The following is a 17,823-nucleotide window of genomic DNA, read 5'->3' on the forward strand; positions in this document are numbered from 1 at the left end:
GTTGTTGTAATGACTTGCGTGGTAGAGGAATGCATGGAGCGTCGCAGTTGGGGTAATGACTGCGGAGTAAAGGCATGCGTGGTAAATGCATGTATAGTTGCGTTTACATCCGAAAATAGAACAAGTCACTTGCTGGCACTTATGTTCAAATATTCTGCATTTTCACTCCCTTGCTTTGGGATGGCAGCAGCCTTTTCCTATTGTTTGTCCTAGGACTGTTTTTGTCTCTGAAGTGAACTGTGATGGGAGCTTGCAGTCTGTTGTGGTAGAGTGGCAGTGTCACCAGAGACCCCTGCTGTTTGTGTGTGCATGTCCCAGCAGAACCTATCCCTACTATACTCACACCTGGCACTTAAAGTAGCCCAAGTCACTAGTGTTAATCATGAAAGTGAAACCACTAAGCACAGAAATGTCTGCTGCAGGACCCTGTGAAGCATGTAGAAAAAGATAAAACTCTGGTTTTCCAGTTCCTCAATGGGCCTTGGATGAACTGGTTGGGTATCAGGGGGTTCGGGCTCCAGTCAGACCCAAACCTGGTGCCCACTCTTTAACCAAACTCACAATGACATGAAACAGAGAGAGTGTGTGTGTGCGCGTGCACGTGTGTGTTCATGTTTTGGGCGGTATACCCCTCAAGTCTCGGCCCCTACTCCAGTCTCTGCATCACAACCTCAGACACTGCCACTTCTTGCTTTTGGTCTTCAGAAGTCTGTCTATTAGTGCAAAGAGGGTTAGGCCTGGCTGCCGGGCATGTGTCCACTAGTACGACTCCCCTAACACCGCTTGATGCACATGTATCCACACTGAAACATTCAATGAGTTGGCTCTGAAAAGTTCCTTTGTGTTGGCTTTCCCAGTGCCTCCAGTCACGCGTTTATCTGCTCTGGGCCCACATTCACCAGTGCTGGCTCTGCCCTGGCTGCCAGTTGCACCTTAAGCCATGGTGGTTCTTCTCCGGTAGACCACCAGGCACTGCTTCAGCCATGCTGGCTCTCGCGGTGGCGCCTGAGGTCCACCTTCCGCTGGAAGCCCTTGCCGCACAATTCACAGGTGAAGGGCTTGAACCCGGTGTGCTTCCGGCTGTGTGTGATGAGGTTGGAGCTCTGGCTGAAGGCTTTGCCACAGACTTGGCATTTGTGAGGCTTCTCCCCTGAAACACAAGGCAGGAAAGAGATCAGATCAGGGTGGTGGGCTCCAAAACAAGGAAGAAGAGCCTGATAACTTGAGCACTCACCTACTAAAACACCCCAAGCCTCACCCACCCAAAAACACTGATGCTGTGGTTGGAGCTGAAATGGACCTTTACAAGAACCGGCCTAGGCGACCGAAGAAGAGGGTCATTCATTGCCAAAATAACCCAGACCACTTTTCCACTGTCCTTTCCTGACCAAGAGGAGAGTTCATATGGCTTCCATTCTGAGACATCTTCACTGACCCTGGTTAAAGCAGGAACCACCACCAAAGTCCAATCAATCACACACTGCCATCAAAAGAGTCTCCCAATACACCAAGGACAGAATTAGCTGACACCCAACAGCCAAACCTTTATAACAGACTAAAAATCAACATGTGGCTCCCCTCAAGGACCCTCACCCAGTACCAAAAATAAACAGCTCTGCAAGACAGAAACCTTCAAAAAACAAAAGCTAACCTAAGATCCAGTACCCAGGTCTTCCAGAAGCCAAACGTAAACCTGTGCTCCAACATCAACACCCGTTTCAAATATCAAACTTCTACTACACTCCAATTTGTAGGTCAGCTTTAAGTAAATATAAGTCAACTTATACGTCACCAAGCAGACCCTAATTCAAAATGAAAAGGACACATCCTGACATCCAACACAAAGACCCTCCTTCAAATACAAACAGGTCACCTGCAGTCCAACACACAGACTCTCCTTCAAATACAAACAGGTCACCTGCAGTCCAACACACAGACTCTCCTTCAAATACAAACAGGTCACCTGCAGTCCAACACACAGACTCTCCTTCAAATACAAACAGGTCACCTGCAGTCCAACACACAGACTCTCCTTCAAATACAAACAGGTCACCCAAAGTCCCACACACAGACTCTCCTTCAAATACAAACAGGTCACCTGCAGTCCAACACACAGACTCTCCTTCAAATACAAACAGGTCACCCAAAGTCCCACACACAGACTCTCCTTCAAATACAAACAGGTCACCTGCAGTCCAACACACAGACCCTCCTTCAAATACAAACAGGTCACCTGCAGTCCAACACACAGACCCACCTTCAAATACAAACAGGTCACCTGCAGTCCAACACACAGACTCTCCTTCAAATACAAACAGGTCACCTGCAGTCCAACACACATACTCTCCTTCAAATACAAACAGGTCACCCAAAGTCCCACACACAGACTCTCCTTCAAATACAAACAGGTCACCTGCAGTCCAACACACAGACCCTCCTTCAAATACAAACAGGTCACCTGCAGTCCAACACACAGACCCACCTTCAAATACAAACAGGTCACCTGCAGTCCAACACACAGACCCTCCTTCAAATACAAACAGGTCACCTAAAGTCCAACACACAGACCATCCTTCAAATACAAACAGGTCACCCAAAGTCCAACACACAGACCCACCTTCAAATACAAACAGGTCACCTAAAGTCCAACACACATACCTTCCTTCAAATACAAACAGGTCACCTAAAGTCCAACACACATACCTTCCTTCAAATACAAACAGGTCACCCAAAGTCCAACACACAGACCCACCTTCAAATACAAACAGGTCACCTGCAGTCCAACACACAGACCCTCCTTCAAATACAAACAGGTCACCCAAAGTCCAACACACAGACCATCCTTCAAATACAAACAGGTCACCTGCAGTCCAACACACAGACTCTCCTTCAAATACAAACAGGTCACCTAAAGTCCAACACACATACCTTCCTTCAAATACAAACAGGTCACCCAAAGTCCAACACACAGACCCTCCTTAAAATACAAACAGCTCACCCAAAGTCCAACACACATACCTTCCTTCAAATACAAACAGGTCACCCAAAGTCCAACACACATACCTTCCTTAAAATACAAACAGGTCACCCAAAGTCCAACACACAGACCCTCCTTAAAATACAAACAGGTCACCTGCAGTCCAACACACAGACCCTCCTTCAAATACAAACAGGTCACCTGCAGTCCAACACACCGACCCTCCTTCAAATACAAACAGGTCACCTGCAGTCCAACACACAGACCCACCTTCAAATACAAACAGGTCACCTGCAGTCCAACACACAGACCCTCCTTCAAATACAAACAGGTCACCCAAAGTCCAACACACCGATCCTCCTTCAAATACAAACAGGTCACCTGCAGTCCAAGACACAGACCCACCTTCAAACACAAACAGGTCACCTAAAGTCCAACACACATACCTTCCTTCAAATACAAACAGGTCACCTGCAGTCCAACACACAGACCCACCTTCAAATACAAACAGGTCACCTGCAGTCCAACACACAGACCCTCCTTCAAATACAAACAGGTCACCCAAAGTCCAACACACCGATCCTCCTTCAAATACAAACAGGTCACCTGCAGTCCAAGACACAGACCCACCTTCAAACACAAACAGGTCACCTAAAGTCCAACACACATACCTTCCTTCAAATACAAACAGGTCACCTGCAGTCCAAGACACAGACTCTCCTTCAAATACAAACAGGTCACCTAAAGTCCAACACACAGACCCACCTTCAAATACAAACAGGTCACCTGCAGTCCAACACACAGACCCTCCTTAAAATACAAACAGGTCACCTAAAGTCCAACACACATACCTTCCTTCAAATACAAACAGGTCACCCAAAGTCCAACACACATACCTTCCTTCAAATACAAACAGGTCACCTAAAGTCCAACACACATACCTTCCTTCAAATACAAACAGGTCACCTGCAGTCCAACACACAGACCCACCTTCAAATACAAACAGGTCACCTGCAGTCCAACACACAGACCCTCCTTCAAATACAAACAGGTCACCTGCAGTCCAACACACAGACCCTCCTTCAAATACAAACAGGTCACCCAAAGTCCAACACACAGACCATCCTTCAAATACAAACAGGTCACCTGCAGTCCAACACACAGACTCTCCTTCAAATACAAACAGGTCACCTAAAGTCCAACACACATACCTTCCTTCAAATACAAACAGGTCACCCAAAGTCCAACACACAGACCCTCCTTAAAATACAAACAGGTCACCCAAAGTCCAACACACATACCTTCCTTCAAATACAAACAGGTCACCCAAAGTCCAACACACATACCTTCCTTCAAATACAAACAGGTCACCCAAAGTCCAACACACAGACCCTCCTTAAAATACAAACAGGTCACCTGCAGTCCAACACACAGACCCTCCTTCAAATACAAACAGGTCACCCAAAGTCCAACACACCGATCCTCCTTCAAATACAAACAGGTCACCTGCAGTCCAAGACACAGACTCTCCTTCAAATACAAACAGGTCACCCAAAGTCCAACACACAGACCCACCTTCAAATACAAACAGGTCACCTGCAGTCCAACACACAGACCCTCCTTCAAATACAAACAGGTCACCTAAAGTCCAACACACAGACCCACCTTCAAATACAAACAGGTCACCCAAAGTCCAACACACAGACCCTCCTTAAAATACAAACAGGTCACCCAAAGTCCAACACACATACCTTCCTTCAAATACAAACAGGTCACCCAAAGTCCAACACACATACCTTCCTTCAAATACAAACAGGTCACCCAAAGTCCAACACACAGACCCTCCTTAAAATACAAACAGGTCACCTGCAGTCCAACACACAGACCCTCCTTCAAATACAAACAGGTCACCCAAAGTCCAACACACAGACCCACCTTCAAATACAAACAGGTCACCTGCAGTCCAACACACAGACCCTCCTTAAAATACAAACAGGTCACCCAAAGTCCAACACACATACCTTCCTTCAAATACAAACAGGTCACCCAAAGTCCAACACACATACCTTCCTTCAAATACAAACAGGTCACCCAAAGTCCAACACACAGACCCTCCTTAAAATACAAACAGGTCACCTGCAGTCCAACACACAGACCCTCCTTCAAATACAAACAGGTCACCCAAAGTCCAACACACCGACCCTCCTTCAAATACAAACAGGTCACCCAAAGTCCAACGCACAGACCTCCCTTCAAACACAAACAGGTCACCAGCAGTCCAACACACAGACCATCCTTCAAATACAAACAGGTCAACTGCAGTCCAACACACAGACCCTCCTTCAAATACAAACAGGTCACCCAAAGTCCAACACACAGACCCTCCTTCAAACACAAACAGGTCACCCAAAGTCCAACACACAGACCATCCTTCCAATAAGAACAGGTCACCAGCAGTCCAACACACAGACTCTACTTCAAATACGAACAGGTCACCAGCAGTCCAATACACAGACCCACCTTCAAACACAAACAGGTCACCTGCAGTCCAACACACAGACCCTCCTTCAAACACAAACAGGACACCTGAAGTCCAACACACACAGACCCTCCTTCAAACACAAACAGGACACCTGAAGTCCAACACACAGACCATCCTTCAAATAAGAACAGGTCACCAGCAGTCCAATACACATACCTTCCTACAAATGCCATTCTGGACCCCAGGCTCCAGTACCCACTTGGCAGGTCCTTACCTGTGTGGATGTACGTGTGTTTCTTCATGTCGGACTTCTGGTGGAAGCGCTTGCCACAGAACTGGCATGGGTAGGGCCGGGTGTCCGAATGGATCAGGAGGTGGGTGGACAGCGTGGACGACCGCTTGAAGGTCTTACCGCACATCTTGCACTCGAAGCTTCGCTCCTGGAGGGGGATAAGACCCCAATGCACAGGTTTAACTTTTTATCAACTTTTGTAAACCTAATCCTCACAAGTCTTCAACAAAGTGACTTGCCGGACACCTTGCGGGAGTATACTACTGGGATACCATGGGCGAAATATGGATTTACAGAAAATTGTGGCCTGAATATTGAATGCTAACATATTGTGAAGGTGCACACATGTACCCTGAGGATACGTATATCTTCAAGGTACGTAGATGTGGTGTTAACAAAAGTGAATCAATACTTACCTATGAATGCGTACGTTCACTATATTCTTGGAATCGATAGCTAAGCTAGGATAGCTTTGTATGTCGCGATTTTGCCCTCATTAGCGTGACATACAATGATGCTCTCAAAGGACGTGGGAGACCAATATACCCTTGTAGGCTTGGGCAGTAGTTAGTTCAAGTAAGGGGTGGCTACAAGGGATTTAGTTTATAGATCAGTGGGGGTATATATAATAGTTATTCGTAGGTTCTTTCAATAAATTGAACCAGATGTATCCACAGGATTACTCAAATATAATCACAGATTTTCATACAAATAAAAGAATGTGGTCAAGAGAAGAAGTACACAGCAAAGAAAGGTTATGTTTCAAATTTTTGTATTAAGATCAATCATAGAGAAAATTTCATGGGGACAAAACATAGAACAAAACTTTCACATAAAAGTCATGAAAAGCAGTATATCTGAATCAACTGGTCATTTCATAACAATCCATCAACTTCATTAACATGATGTATTAATGAAGTTGATGGATTGTTATGAAATGACCAGTTGATTCAGATATACTGCTTTTCATGACTTTTATGTGAAAGTTTTGTTCTATGTTTTGTCCCCATGAAATTTTCTCTATGATTGATCTTAATACAAAAATTTGAAACATAATCTTTCTTTGCTGTGTACTTCTTCTCTTGACCACATTCTTTTATTTGTATGAAAATCGGTGATTATATTTGAGTAATCCTGTGGATACATCTGGTTCAATTTATTGAAAGAACCTATACAATGATGCTGGCATTACATCAGACAAGACAACAAAGACTGATAAACAGAGTTATGAAGAAGAATGTAACATAGCTTATATTTCGACTTGTCACAGCAAGATACACCTCAAACAATCTCCCACCTTCCCATGTGCCGGAGAACGCTATTGTGGTCTAATGCAACTGATTTAAGCAATAGATAGGCACAATCGCAATATAAAGGGTACAGTATTGTCAGAGGGTAAGAAACCATTTACACTGAAAGTTCAATATACCATATTTTATGATTTTTAGAAGAAACAAAAAAATATACGTACACTTTTTTTTAAAATTCAAATAAGCTAACATTTGTGCATTGTGTCCCCAAGTGAAAAATGGAACCTAAATGTGAGTTACAAGGTGAACAGTTATATACAAGGTTTCCATAAGTTCTAAGAACGACCATTCATATATGAATTTTTTGCAGCATAAATACACAATGATACACGCAGGGTAATGGCTCGTTCTTAACCCACCTAAAGGGAACACTGGTTCCCATCACAGGCTCTTCATGGGCTCAGGGTACCACGAGACTGGTGAAAGGTGAAAGTTCCAGTGTCCAGTTAATAGTGATTCTTGGCTCTGGCACTTGGTGACAATGGTAGGCACCGGGCACAGGTCAGCAGAGCTCGGTTCCTGCCTCAAATGGGCTCGAACCACAACATCTCCCCAAACTGTATGTTGGGAACAGACGGTCACAGTCAAACATCCAGGTAGACCCTCAAGACCTGGCTCTTTGGCTAAACTGACCTGCGGATCCCCCTCCCCCAGCACCTTGAGATCCTCACGGGTGAGTAGCGCGCTTATAATCCCCTGGTTGAGGTACATGGAGCGCCCACACAACTGGCATCCACAGGCACCAGTCACTGCCAGCTGCCCCCTACACCCAGGGCTCTGGCACCTGGACCTTGTGGCGTGTCCTCTTGGGTAGAGGTCAGCCACTACCCATGGCAGCTGAGGTTGTACTGCCCTCTCGCTGGGCAGTACAACCTCAGCTGCTTCCACTAAGGCTCCCAGGCAGTGTTTCAACCACACCCCTAGCCTTCTTCCCAGACACAGGACAAAACCACTCCCAGCATCTGCTCCTGGTCAGAGGTCCTGGTGCAGCAGAGCTTTCCAGATGTCCAGACATGGACCGACTGCTGGCTCTTGGGTGGGTCCAAGGTGGAGAGCATCTGTTTCTGCCCTTCTTCTCAGACTCTGGTCCAGCCTGGCTCTGTGATGCGCATCCCCGGGGAAGCAGGGCAAGGCTTGTGAGATTGTAAGGCACCCCAAGGTTGAACAAACCAAGGGGAGCAGGGATGGCTCCAGAATGTGGACAGAATCCATGTGCAGCAAACATTGTGGAGAAGTGTGGCTCAAGGGTTAGAGCGGCAGACCCTGATGCAGAGGTCTGTCCCGGGACCAGGGTTCAATTCCCGCCTCGGCGGCTCTTGGACTCAATCTCCCCGGACCTGATAATTCTCGCCTCGGTGCCTATTCCAATCTTGGAGTCCCACTCTGACTCTGGGCAATAGCTTGCTTAATCTCCACAACGGCCCCAACAGCGCTGGGATGCCTGGCTTCACCTTGGGGGGTGCCCAGGAGTGGACACCTCACAGGGAAAGCCAGGAAGGGTTCCACAGCGGTTTGAGTGCAGCGCCGGGACGCCCCGTCGCGTGGGCAGCCGTGCGCTTTACAAATACAACATTGTATTTACATTTACCTACAGTGCAGGTGGGGCTCTGGTCTAGACAGATCCACAAACAAAGTTGTGCAGCCGCTGGGCAGGTCTCAGGTGATCTTCTGTGCTCAGACCAGGCTGTAAGGAAAGCCACGATTACATGGCCTACAGCGCCATGACGCTTCTGCATTAATCTGCTTAGACGACACCCTATAACCATGGACAGTGGAATTATGTGGCAGAGGAGGACCAAATTATGCGGCAGGCTTACGTTTATTGTGCGGCAAGAATAGGCAAATTATGTGGCGTAATGCGCCACATTTTGCTATAGTATTACTTTCACTTTTACACTGTTTGGGCATTGAGTGCACCTCTTTAGTACCAGTTTAATATCCCGAAATAGCTACCAACAACAGAAAGGTGACCAGTCAACCTTTGCAAAGGGCCTTCTTCTGCCGGCAGACATGTGGCTGCATTTTTAGTAACTCTTGAACCATTTGACCAAGAAGTATTTTGTTTTCGTTCAAACCTGCAGATTACGCAGAAGATGATGGATTAGGTGGCAAATGCAGCAAATGTATAATTATGCCACAAACACTGCAGCCCCACAATCGCATAATTCCAGCAAGACAAGACCAGACAAGAGCATAGGTGCTGGAAGCAGGGGTGAAGGGGTTGCTGCAGCACCTCCATTATAACCATGCTGGAGATAAGAAACAGAATGAGCAATAAAGATGCCTTTACATTTTGTGTTTTTGTACCACATCACATTTGTTGTGCTTCAAAAACAGAGGTCAAATGTCAGGCTCTGTTTTATGACAAAGTGCTGCTTATTCTTTTAACATGGAGATTGGTGTTTAATTTTCTTTGTTTGATTGCAAAGTAAGAGGATTTTATACAGTGACAATCTTGAAGAAGATCTGGTAGTGTAAAAGGAAAGGCTGTAAGGGGGCTCTCATAACGCTTTGGGGCCATTTTGTGTGGCACCCGCATACTCGCCTGCCCAGACCGCCGTCCAGGGGGTCTGCTGAAGCCGCGATTTCTCCCCCGCTGCCGCTGCAGGAACAACGCGCCCGCCGAGAGGGGAGAAAGACTACGGCTCCCAGCGTTCCTTCCCTGCCTGCTGGGGGACGCCTACCACCGCCCACTTCCGCGCCCGGAGGCGCCTAAAGGAGAGCTGCTCCTCCCGCATCGCGGGACACGCGCGGGCGAGCCTGGGAGGAGCCCGGGACAAGGGGGGGACCATCTGTGGCCATCAGGGGCCAGAAGAGGCTGGGCTGGGCCACCCCCCTTAAAAGTAAAAGTTACTGTAAGAAACGCTGTGAGTAGGCATAGTCGCAACTTGATTAAGTGACATTTAGCTAAGTGGGATCGCTTGGACGCTTTTCCTGTTAGTGTTAAAACTCGACTTACATTGACATTGAGTGTTTTTTCCCCGGCTAGGTCTCTAAAGGCACAAAGAACTTACGGAAATAACATCTCATTTTCAAGGTTAACAGGAACTATAAACAATCGATTTGGGTGGTCTCAATCCAGATGGTGTAAATACTATTGTGTTTGTTTCTACACTTATTTTCTGTGTGGTTTAAGCTCTCTTAAACGGTAAATTATTTGCTTCTTTGGTTGAGGAGCCCAATATGGCACCACGCAAAGAGAAAGACACTGGTACAGCGGGGATGATTGGGACCCTAGATGCCTACCTGACTAGGGCCGAGTCAGTCGTCAATAAAGAAATCTCCCTGATGAGCCTAGGCTCTCTAGGGACCCTCTTTTTGGACGAGTAATAGCCTCCCCTGCTTTATTGAGTAATGAGTCACTAACAAACCCCCACCTGGCCAACTAACGGTGATGCAGCCAGACAGTGACACTTCCTCAATAAATGATAACCTAATTATTGGTACAGGCCCTGAGCCCGGTAAAACCTAGACTAAGGGCAAAACAGAAAAGCCAGTCTTGAACTGCTCGAAAAAACCCACTTCCCTAAAAAATAGCAGGGTGCCTAAACAGAGCCGCGTAGCTACAGGTAGTGAGTTTATAACGGTAGCAGATATCCATGCCACCGGGGGAAAAACCAACAGTGGTCTCACCCGAAACGTACAATGCGACGGAATAGCACAGATTTGTAATTTGACTGGGGGAGAGTTCTGGGGGAAACTAGAAGGTATTATGCAAACGCTGTTGGCACCAATTATACTGAAGCTTACTGGGATAGAATCCAGGCTTCTGCTCCTGGAAACGTCCATGGGGAATGGAAAGCAAACAGCGGTTACAGCTCCCACTACTAACATAGCAAATCCTCCTTCTACCACTAGCAGTAAATCCAAGACACTCAGCAGTAGCATCAATCCGACTGCTCCAGAAATTAATAACCTAAGCTCTCCAGGTCCTGCTGATGCGACTATTTCTACCTCACAACAGGCAAGCACTAGGAGGGATATGCCCTTACCCGACCCCCAACCGAGACTGGACGAAAGAGTCAGTGCGACCCGCCGCTCCATAGTCATTTATTTACCCCCAGAGGTGACCCCATATGTCATTATATTGGGGATTGCTCCTGCTCTCCCACACGGGGAGTCAGAGAGCTATGAGCAACTATGAAACAAAACAACCTACTGGCTTAATCAAAACCGCCTAGGGAGGATGAATGTCGCAAATAACATATTAATGTTACGTAGGGTCAGCTGAATTGGCAGCACAAACAAAAATGGGAGTGGGGACTGTATCATTGTTAATTTCGATAACCCTTCCACTGCTGGCCAATTACTATCCTACGGACAATGTCATCAGCGGATGACTGGTACTGCAATTGAATTATTCCCTCTAGGCTTTTTCTACAGGCCCGCTTTTGGGAGAGGCCTGACACGCCCTAGCCAGGGAGGTAATTGGCGCACAAGAGATAATTCAAGGGCGAGACCCCTTACCAGCTATCCGCCACCAAGGTTACAACTTAACAATCTTGGCAACCACTGTAGGAACGGGTTCGGTGTCCCAACCCAAAACAGATTTGAACTTTTATCAGGTCTAGAAGCATGTGATTGACTTGAGTGCCCCGGAGAACAGGGACTGGAGAGATCGATTGATCTGGGAGCTACAGAAGCTACCTTGGGCAAGAGGACCTCTAACAATGTAATCTCTTGGAACATTATGTAAAATAACAGGAGCCCCCTGGTGCGAATAGCAATCCTGGGTCAGGGTAGAGAATATACGTAAACAAAAATTCCCAGGCATGCACAAACGTAACTAGCAAGTACACATGTAGATAGAATTATCTACAACAACATTAGACAACTGCTTTCTCCAAAGAAATTGGTTTTAATTTCTTTCAAATATTCATAAGAAGTTCATACGATAAAAATGCATTACAATGTTCAGAGTCAATGCAAACTTCATTGTAACTATACATAATTTGTCATGGTTAAAATTTCAATAGACATTATAAAAACTGATGGTTTCCTGTCGACGCGTTTCGACACGTAAGTTGTGTCTTCTTCAGGACTGTACCATCGATATTCTGTAAGAATAATAATTATGGACATTTTTTACTTTATAGTTCTTTTCCTGGTAAAGCAGTTATTCAATCATTTATAACATGTTCGTTGTACCGCTAGTCATTCTTTCATACAAATTGATGTACCGCATTACTGCTCTAAATATCTATAGTGAACCCATTAACTATGTCTATTGTCTCTATACACATAGGCGTCTTCAAAATAGGACATAAACATGCTTTAAAGTTAATAGCAGTATCAGCATTTGCTATTCAACATCATCAAAATAAAGCGTAATTATGCTTCATAGTTCTTCACATTGTTGGCATTTCTCATATACAATCCAGATTTTCTAGTTACCCTGGTAATTTGTTGAAAACTCAAAGACAAGTTTATGTCAGAACAGGCTGGCATGGGTACATACTATGCTGTATATATATTCTACTCAAACACAAAAGGCAGGGATTACCCATGGAGGAAAAACGTATAGGTCTGCACAGTCCTGGATAGAGTTCTACCGACTGTACAGAGTAAGTCGTATTAATACCCGAATGCGTAATCGGTGCACTATCCCGCGGGAAGAATTATCCAGCGAAGCACTGCAAGGAATGCGCACTGATCTATTGGTGAATATGTGTTAGAGAGAATGACCCATGCATGTATACCTATCTCTGCATGTGTAAATCGATTCACACATATTGGTCTTGGCCTATTCCTATTTAGGAGACAAATACTACAAAAGTATATCAAGGCAGCTCGTCTGTCCCTATATAAAGTGATTGCTTTCTAATTCATTATTTACTCACATATACAAGAATCTCACCTTCTAGTATGTCAAAAAATGGCGTTGATATATGTTAGGTTTAATTTTCTAAAGGCGGGTTACCCAACGAAGTACTCCAGTCACAGGGATATAAAGACACTTAATATCTGGAATGGTATGAAAACAAAGGGTATCATTTAAGGTGTTCTAATTTAATTAGGACGACACAATTGCTTTACATTTTAGCACTGGGGCATGTTACCTTGGATTCGGTGACTCGTGACTGGTGGCATGTGCTATTTTGGTAATAGTTAAAACATCCTCTTTCCACTATATGATATATCGGGACGCTGGGCACGCTGTAGACGCTGTAGAACGCTCGTATTGCCGACCCTGAAGTTAAGAACATTTACTATTATAGCGTGTATTTACTTTTCCCCATTATTCAGATTCTCGATGCTCTAATTTAATTAGGACGACACAATTGCTTTGCATTTTAGCACTGGGGCATGTTACCTTGGATTCGGTGACTCGTGACTGGTGGCATGTGCTATTATGGTAATAGTTAGAACATCCTCTTTCCACTCTATGATATATCGGGACGTTGGGCACGCTGTAGACGCTGTAGAACGCTCGTATTGCCGACCCTGAAGTTAAGAACATTTACTATTATAGCGTGTATTTACTTTCCCCCATTATTCAGATTAAAAAGCACGGCGATTCTTACCGAGTTGATTTTATTAGCCACACCTACTCAGAGGATTTGGTATAACCAATAGACGGACAAGGGGACGGCCAGACTTGACGGAATGAAGTTCGTCCGTTTCTTGGCGGATAAGATGAAAAGAACGCTCTGTGCTGAAACCGGCAGCTATAGGGATAGAGGCCTGATTTTAGAGAAGTGATATCTGTAGCCTACCCCCTTAAAATTGAAGGACATGTATACCGTGTGGACAATTCTTACCGGTATTCAGGAGGAGCCAACTATAACCAACCTAGAATAAATAACTTTTCGATTCCTCCGACCCGGATTCAGACATAGATTCAAATTATCAGGAAGACGGCCCATATAATCCCCAACAGGGACGAAAAAATACTCGGCAGCCTTTTTTAGGCCACCGCGGGGCAAGACGGGCCGACAACGGGTTCGGTTCCAACCCCAGTCCCGAGGTCAATATCAGACACACCAACATCCTCCAGAACACCAGAACTACCTAGAAACACACCACAAACAATACCACAAACAATGGATTTAATACCCATCTTTAACCTTTCCAAATACCATCTGGAAACATCAGATGTATCCCTGCTAACAAAAGGGCTTACTTTCGTCCCCCATACAAATGTAGATACATTTGAACTTCATCAGGACTTACACTTTTTCTTCAGGAAGATAAGACTTCAAAAATTCTTCCAGGACAAATCTGACAATGATATAGACATGGGAAGCAATAACATTGTAGCCTTACCCTCTACCTTTACCCCAAATTTGGACCAATTAGGCCCAGAAGTGGCTATTTTTGAAAAAGTGGTTATAACCAAGTTGGAACAAGCTCTCAGATATATACCCAAACCTAGGTACAATATATCTAAAGATGAATACGACTCTTTAAATAACTTAAAAAATAACAAATCGGTCGTAATCAAGAGTAGCGACAAAGGAGGGGGCATTGTTCTTATAGATTCAACACAGTATGAAACCAACATGCTAAAGATGTTGAATGACCCCCTTTTCTATAAAAAAGTAACAAACAACCCTACTATGAGAGTAATCAACAAAATCCAAAAAATCACCACCAAGGCCCTACAGGAAAACATAATAAATAAAAAGGAGTATGAGTTCCTCAACACATCACAAAAAAAGATAGCATGCATCTACGGGATGCCTAAAATGCATAAGGACCAACTAGACCCACCCTATCGTCCCATTGTATCCACCATAGGCACCCCCACTGAGGCCATTTCAAAATATTTAGATAATATTCTGAGACCATACGTATCATTGTCTCCATCGTACATCAAAGACACTGGAGCGATCATCACTAAGATAGAACATCTTCCCTTCAACACCAATAGTGACCTATTAGTCACTCTTGATGTTGAAGCTCTGTATAGCAACATCCCCCAAACAGAAGCAGTAGAGGCCACCATGTGGTTCATCGACTTACATAGCATTCCATGTAATAAACAATTTATTTGTGAATGCCTCAACCTGGTACTGAAGGAAAATGTCTTCCAGTTTGGTGACCATATGTACCAGCAGATCAAGGGCGTGAGCATGGGGGCAGCCATGGCTCTGTCCATAGCAAATATATATATGGCCCTCTTTGAGGCTCACCATATATTCAATGAAATGGCCCCCTTTTATGAGTCTGTTTCCCATTGGTACCGGTTTATAGATGATATCTTTTTCATCTGGACCAATGGGGAACAGACTCTACGAGAATTCCTGCAATGGATTAACATGGCTGACAGTAACCTTCGGTTCACTGCACATGTACATGAGTCCCAGGTTGAATTTCTGGATATATATATCAGAAATCAGTCCAACAAACTGGAGGTGGATCTATTCACGAAATCTACCGCGAGGAACACCCTCCTCCACTTTTCCAGCTATCACCCCAGGTGCCAAAAAGATGGAATCCCCTTCTCCCAATTCTTGCGTGTAAGGAGAAACTGCACCAACATTAGAGATTATGACCAACAATCTATAAAAATGAAACAAAAATTCATAGATAGGGGATACCCACGTCGTCGGGTGCGAGAAGCATACAAGAGAGCCCGGTTTTACAACCGAGAGAGTCTCCTCAAACAGAATAGACCAACACAAGAACCTAAACTGGTGTGTATTACTAAGCACTCCACATTGAATGCTACCATCAGACAAACTATCAATGCCAACTGGCACTTGTTGAACACAGATCCATCCAGACCGAAACTTGCCAAACCGATGTATGCGCATCGGCGAAATAAGAATCTGAAAGATCTGATAGTCAGATCGCGCTTTGACAGCCCAACGGCAAGAACCCCCTTTATACAGAAGTCAATAACAGGCACTGATGCCTTTAAAGGCACTTCTCGATGTGGCACATGCCTATCTTGTGATGGAATCATCTCAGGAGATACTCTAATACATAATGATTTTAAAATAACAGCAAGGGAACTTTGGACCTGTAAGACAAGCAATGTTGTCTATCTGATTTTATGTCCGTGCAACAAAGGGTATGTTGGCGAAACTGCCCGTATGATCAAAACACGATTGACGGAACATAAATCAGCGATCAAGACAAAGAAATTAACATCTCCCTTAGTGAGTCATTACATAGAATATCGCCATGCTCCAACTGACATCAGATGGCGCATTCTTGAGAAAATACACACACCCGATAATGCGGGTGGCGATAAAATAAGAAAGAAGAAAGAAGTCTTCTGGATTTTTTCGCTTAAGACATTTTCTCAAGGCCTGAATAATGATCTACCATGGTCAAATGCCATCCTCTAACAGAAATAGTAGCCCAACTACTGTCGAATGAGATGTCCAGGAGCCCAAATACTGTTTTTCATACACACTCAATGATATCTATGAGGGATTTTCGTCTTAAATCCATGCTGGATTTAAAGATGAAGTGTGTCCCCCTTGTATCTTCCAATTATAACCCCCCCCGCCCCCTCCCTCCCCCTCCACCATTCCATACCAATGTTGATGTACACCGCAATATAATCGCAATGTGGAAAAAATACTTATGTCATGACTAAATAAAAGAAACAAATTAAGTTCTCATGAAAACCCCTTAAGGGTTAGATAAATAACGCTATATTTGCTTCATGAGAAAACAGGCTACATCTATATACATGTGTTATCACCGCTAAGTTGTAAGTCCAAGGCTAAGAACGACCGTCGCCTTGTAAAAGGCGCTATATCCCTTTAAATAAAATGGATTGTATCCACCAATGGCTAGTTCGTTTATATAAAAGGCCTGGGTAGTCACAGACTCAAACCTTGATCGAACGAAGGAAGACAGCATACGCGACTCACAGACCTGGGAGAACGGTAAGAGTAGGACGGCTTCAGTAGCGTTAACTATTTCCGTGTACAAATAGACTGTGAACTCAGTTCGGGTGACACCCTCTTTCCCTTGCCTTATTATACAGATAGACGTCACCGCTATCAACCTACACGCTGCACCGCTCCAGACAACCAACTAGATCTAGGAAAATTTTACCGGTAAGAATTGTCCACACGGTATACATGTCCTTCAATTTTAAGGGGGTAGGCTACAGATATCACTTCTCTAAAATCAGGCCTCTATCCCTATAGCTGCCGGTTTCAGCACAGAGCGTTCTTTTCATCTTATCCGCCAAGAAACGGACGAACTTCGTTCCGTCAAGTCTGGCCGTCCCCTTGTCCGTCTATTGGTTATACCAAATCCTCTGAGTAGGTGTGGCTAATAAAATCAACTCGGTAAGAATCGCCGTGCTTTTTAATCTGAATAATGGGGGAAAGTAAATACACGCTATAATAGTAAATGTTCTTAACTTCAGGGTCGGCAATACGAGCATTCTACAGCGTCTACAGCGTGCCCAACGTCCCGATATATCATAGAGTGGAAAGAGGATGTTCTAACTATTACCATAATAGCACATGCCACCAGTCACGAGTCACCGAATCCAAGGTAACATGCCCCAGTGCTAAAATGCAAAGCAATTGTGTCGTCCTAATTAAATTAGAGCATCGAGAATCTGAATAATGGGGAAAAGTAAATACACGCTATAATAGTAAATGTTCTTAACTTCAGGGTCGGCAATACGAGCGTTCTACAGCGTCTACAGCGTGCCCAGCGTCCCGATATATCATAGAGTGGAAAGAGGATGTTTTAACTATTACCAAAATAGCACATGCCACCAGTCACGAGTCACCGAATCCAAGGTAACATGCCCCAGTGCTAAAATGTAAAGCAATTGTGT

General features: G+C 44.7%; 1 protein-coding gene across 1 annotated transcript in view; it reads right to left on the reverse strand.

Moving 5' to 3' along the window:
* Positions 1-774: 774 nt before the first annotated feature.
* Positions 775-17,823, reverse strand: part of LOC144756383 (zinc finger protein Gfi-1b-like) — a 154,224-nt gene continuing 137,175 nt past the window's right edge. Inside the window, exons 6-7 of the mRNA XM_078646163.1 lie at positions 5,734-5,899; positions 775-1,150 (exon numbers count right to left, since the gene is read on the reverse strand). Coding sequence (XP_078502289.1) covers positions 978-1,150; positions 5,734-5,899 — 339 coding nt within the window. The 3' untranslated portion in view covers positions 775-977. The remainder of the gene's footprint in view (positions 1,151-5,733; positions 5,900-17,823) is intronic.

The sequence above is a fragment of the Lissotriton helveticus genome, chromosome 5_1 (assembly GCF_964261635.1).
Source record: "Lissotriton helveticus chromosome 5_1, aLisHel1.1, whole genome shotgun sequence".
NCBI classification, from domain to species: Eukaryota; Metazoa; Chordata; class Amphibia; order Caudata; family Salamandridae; genus Lissotriton; species Lissotriton helveticus.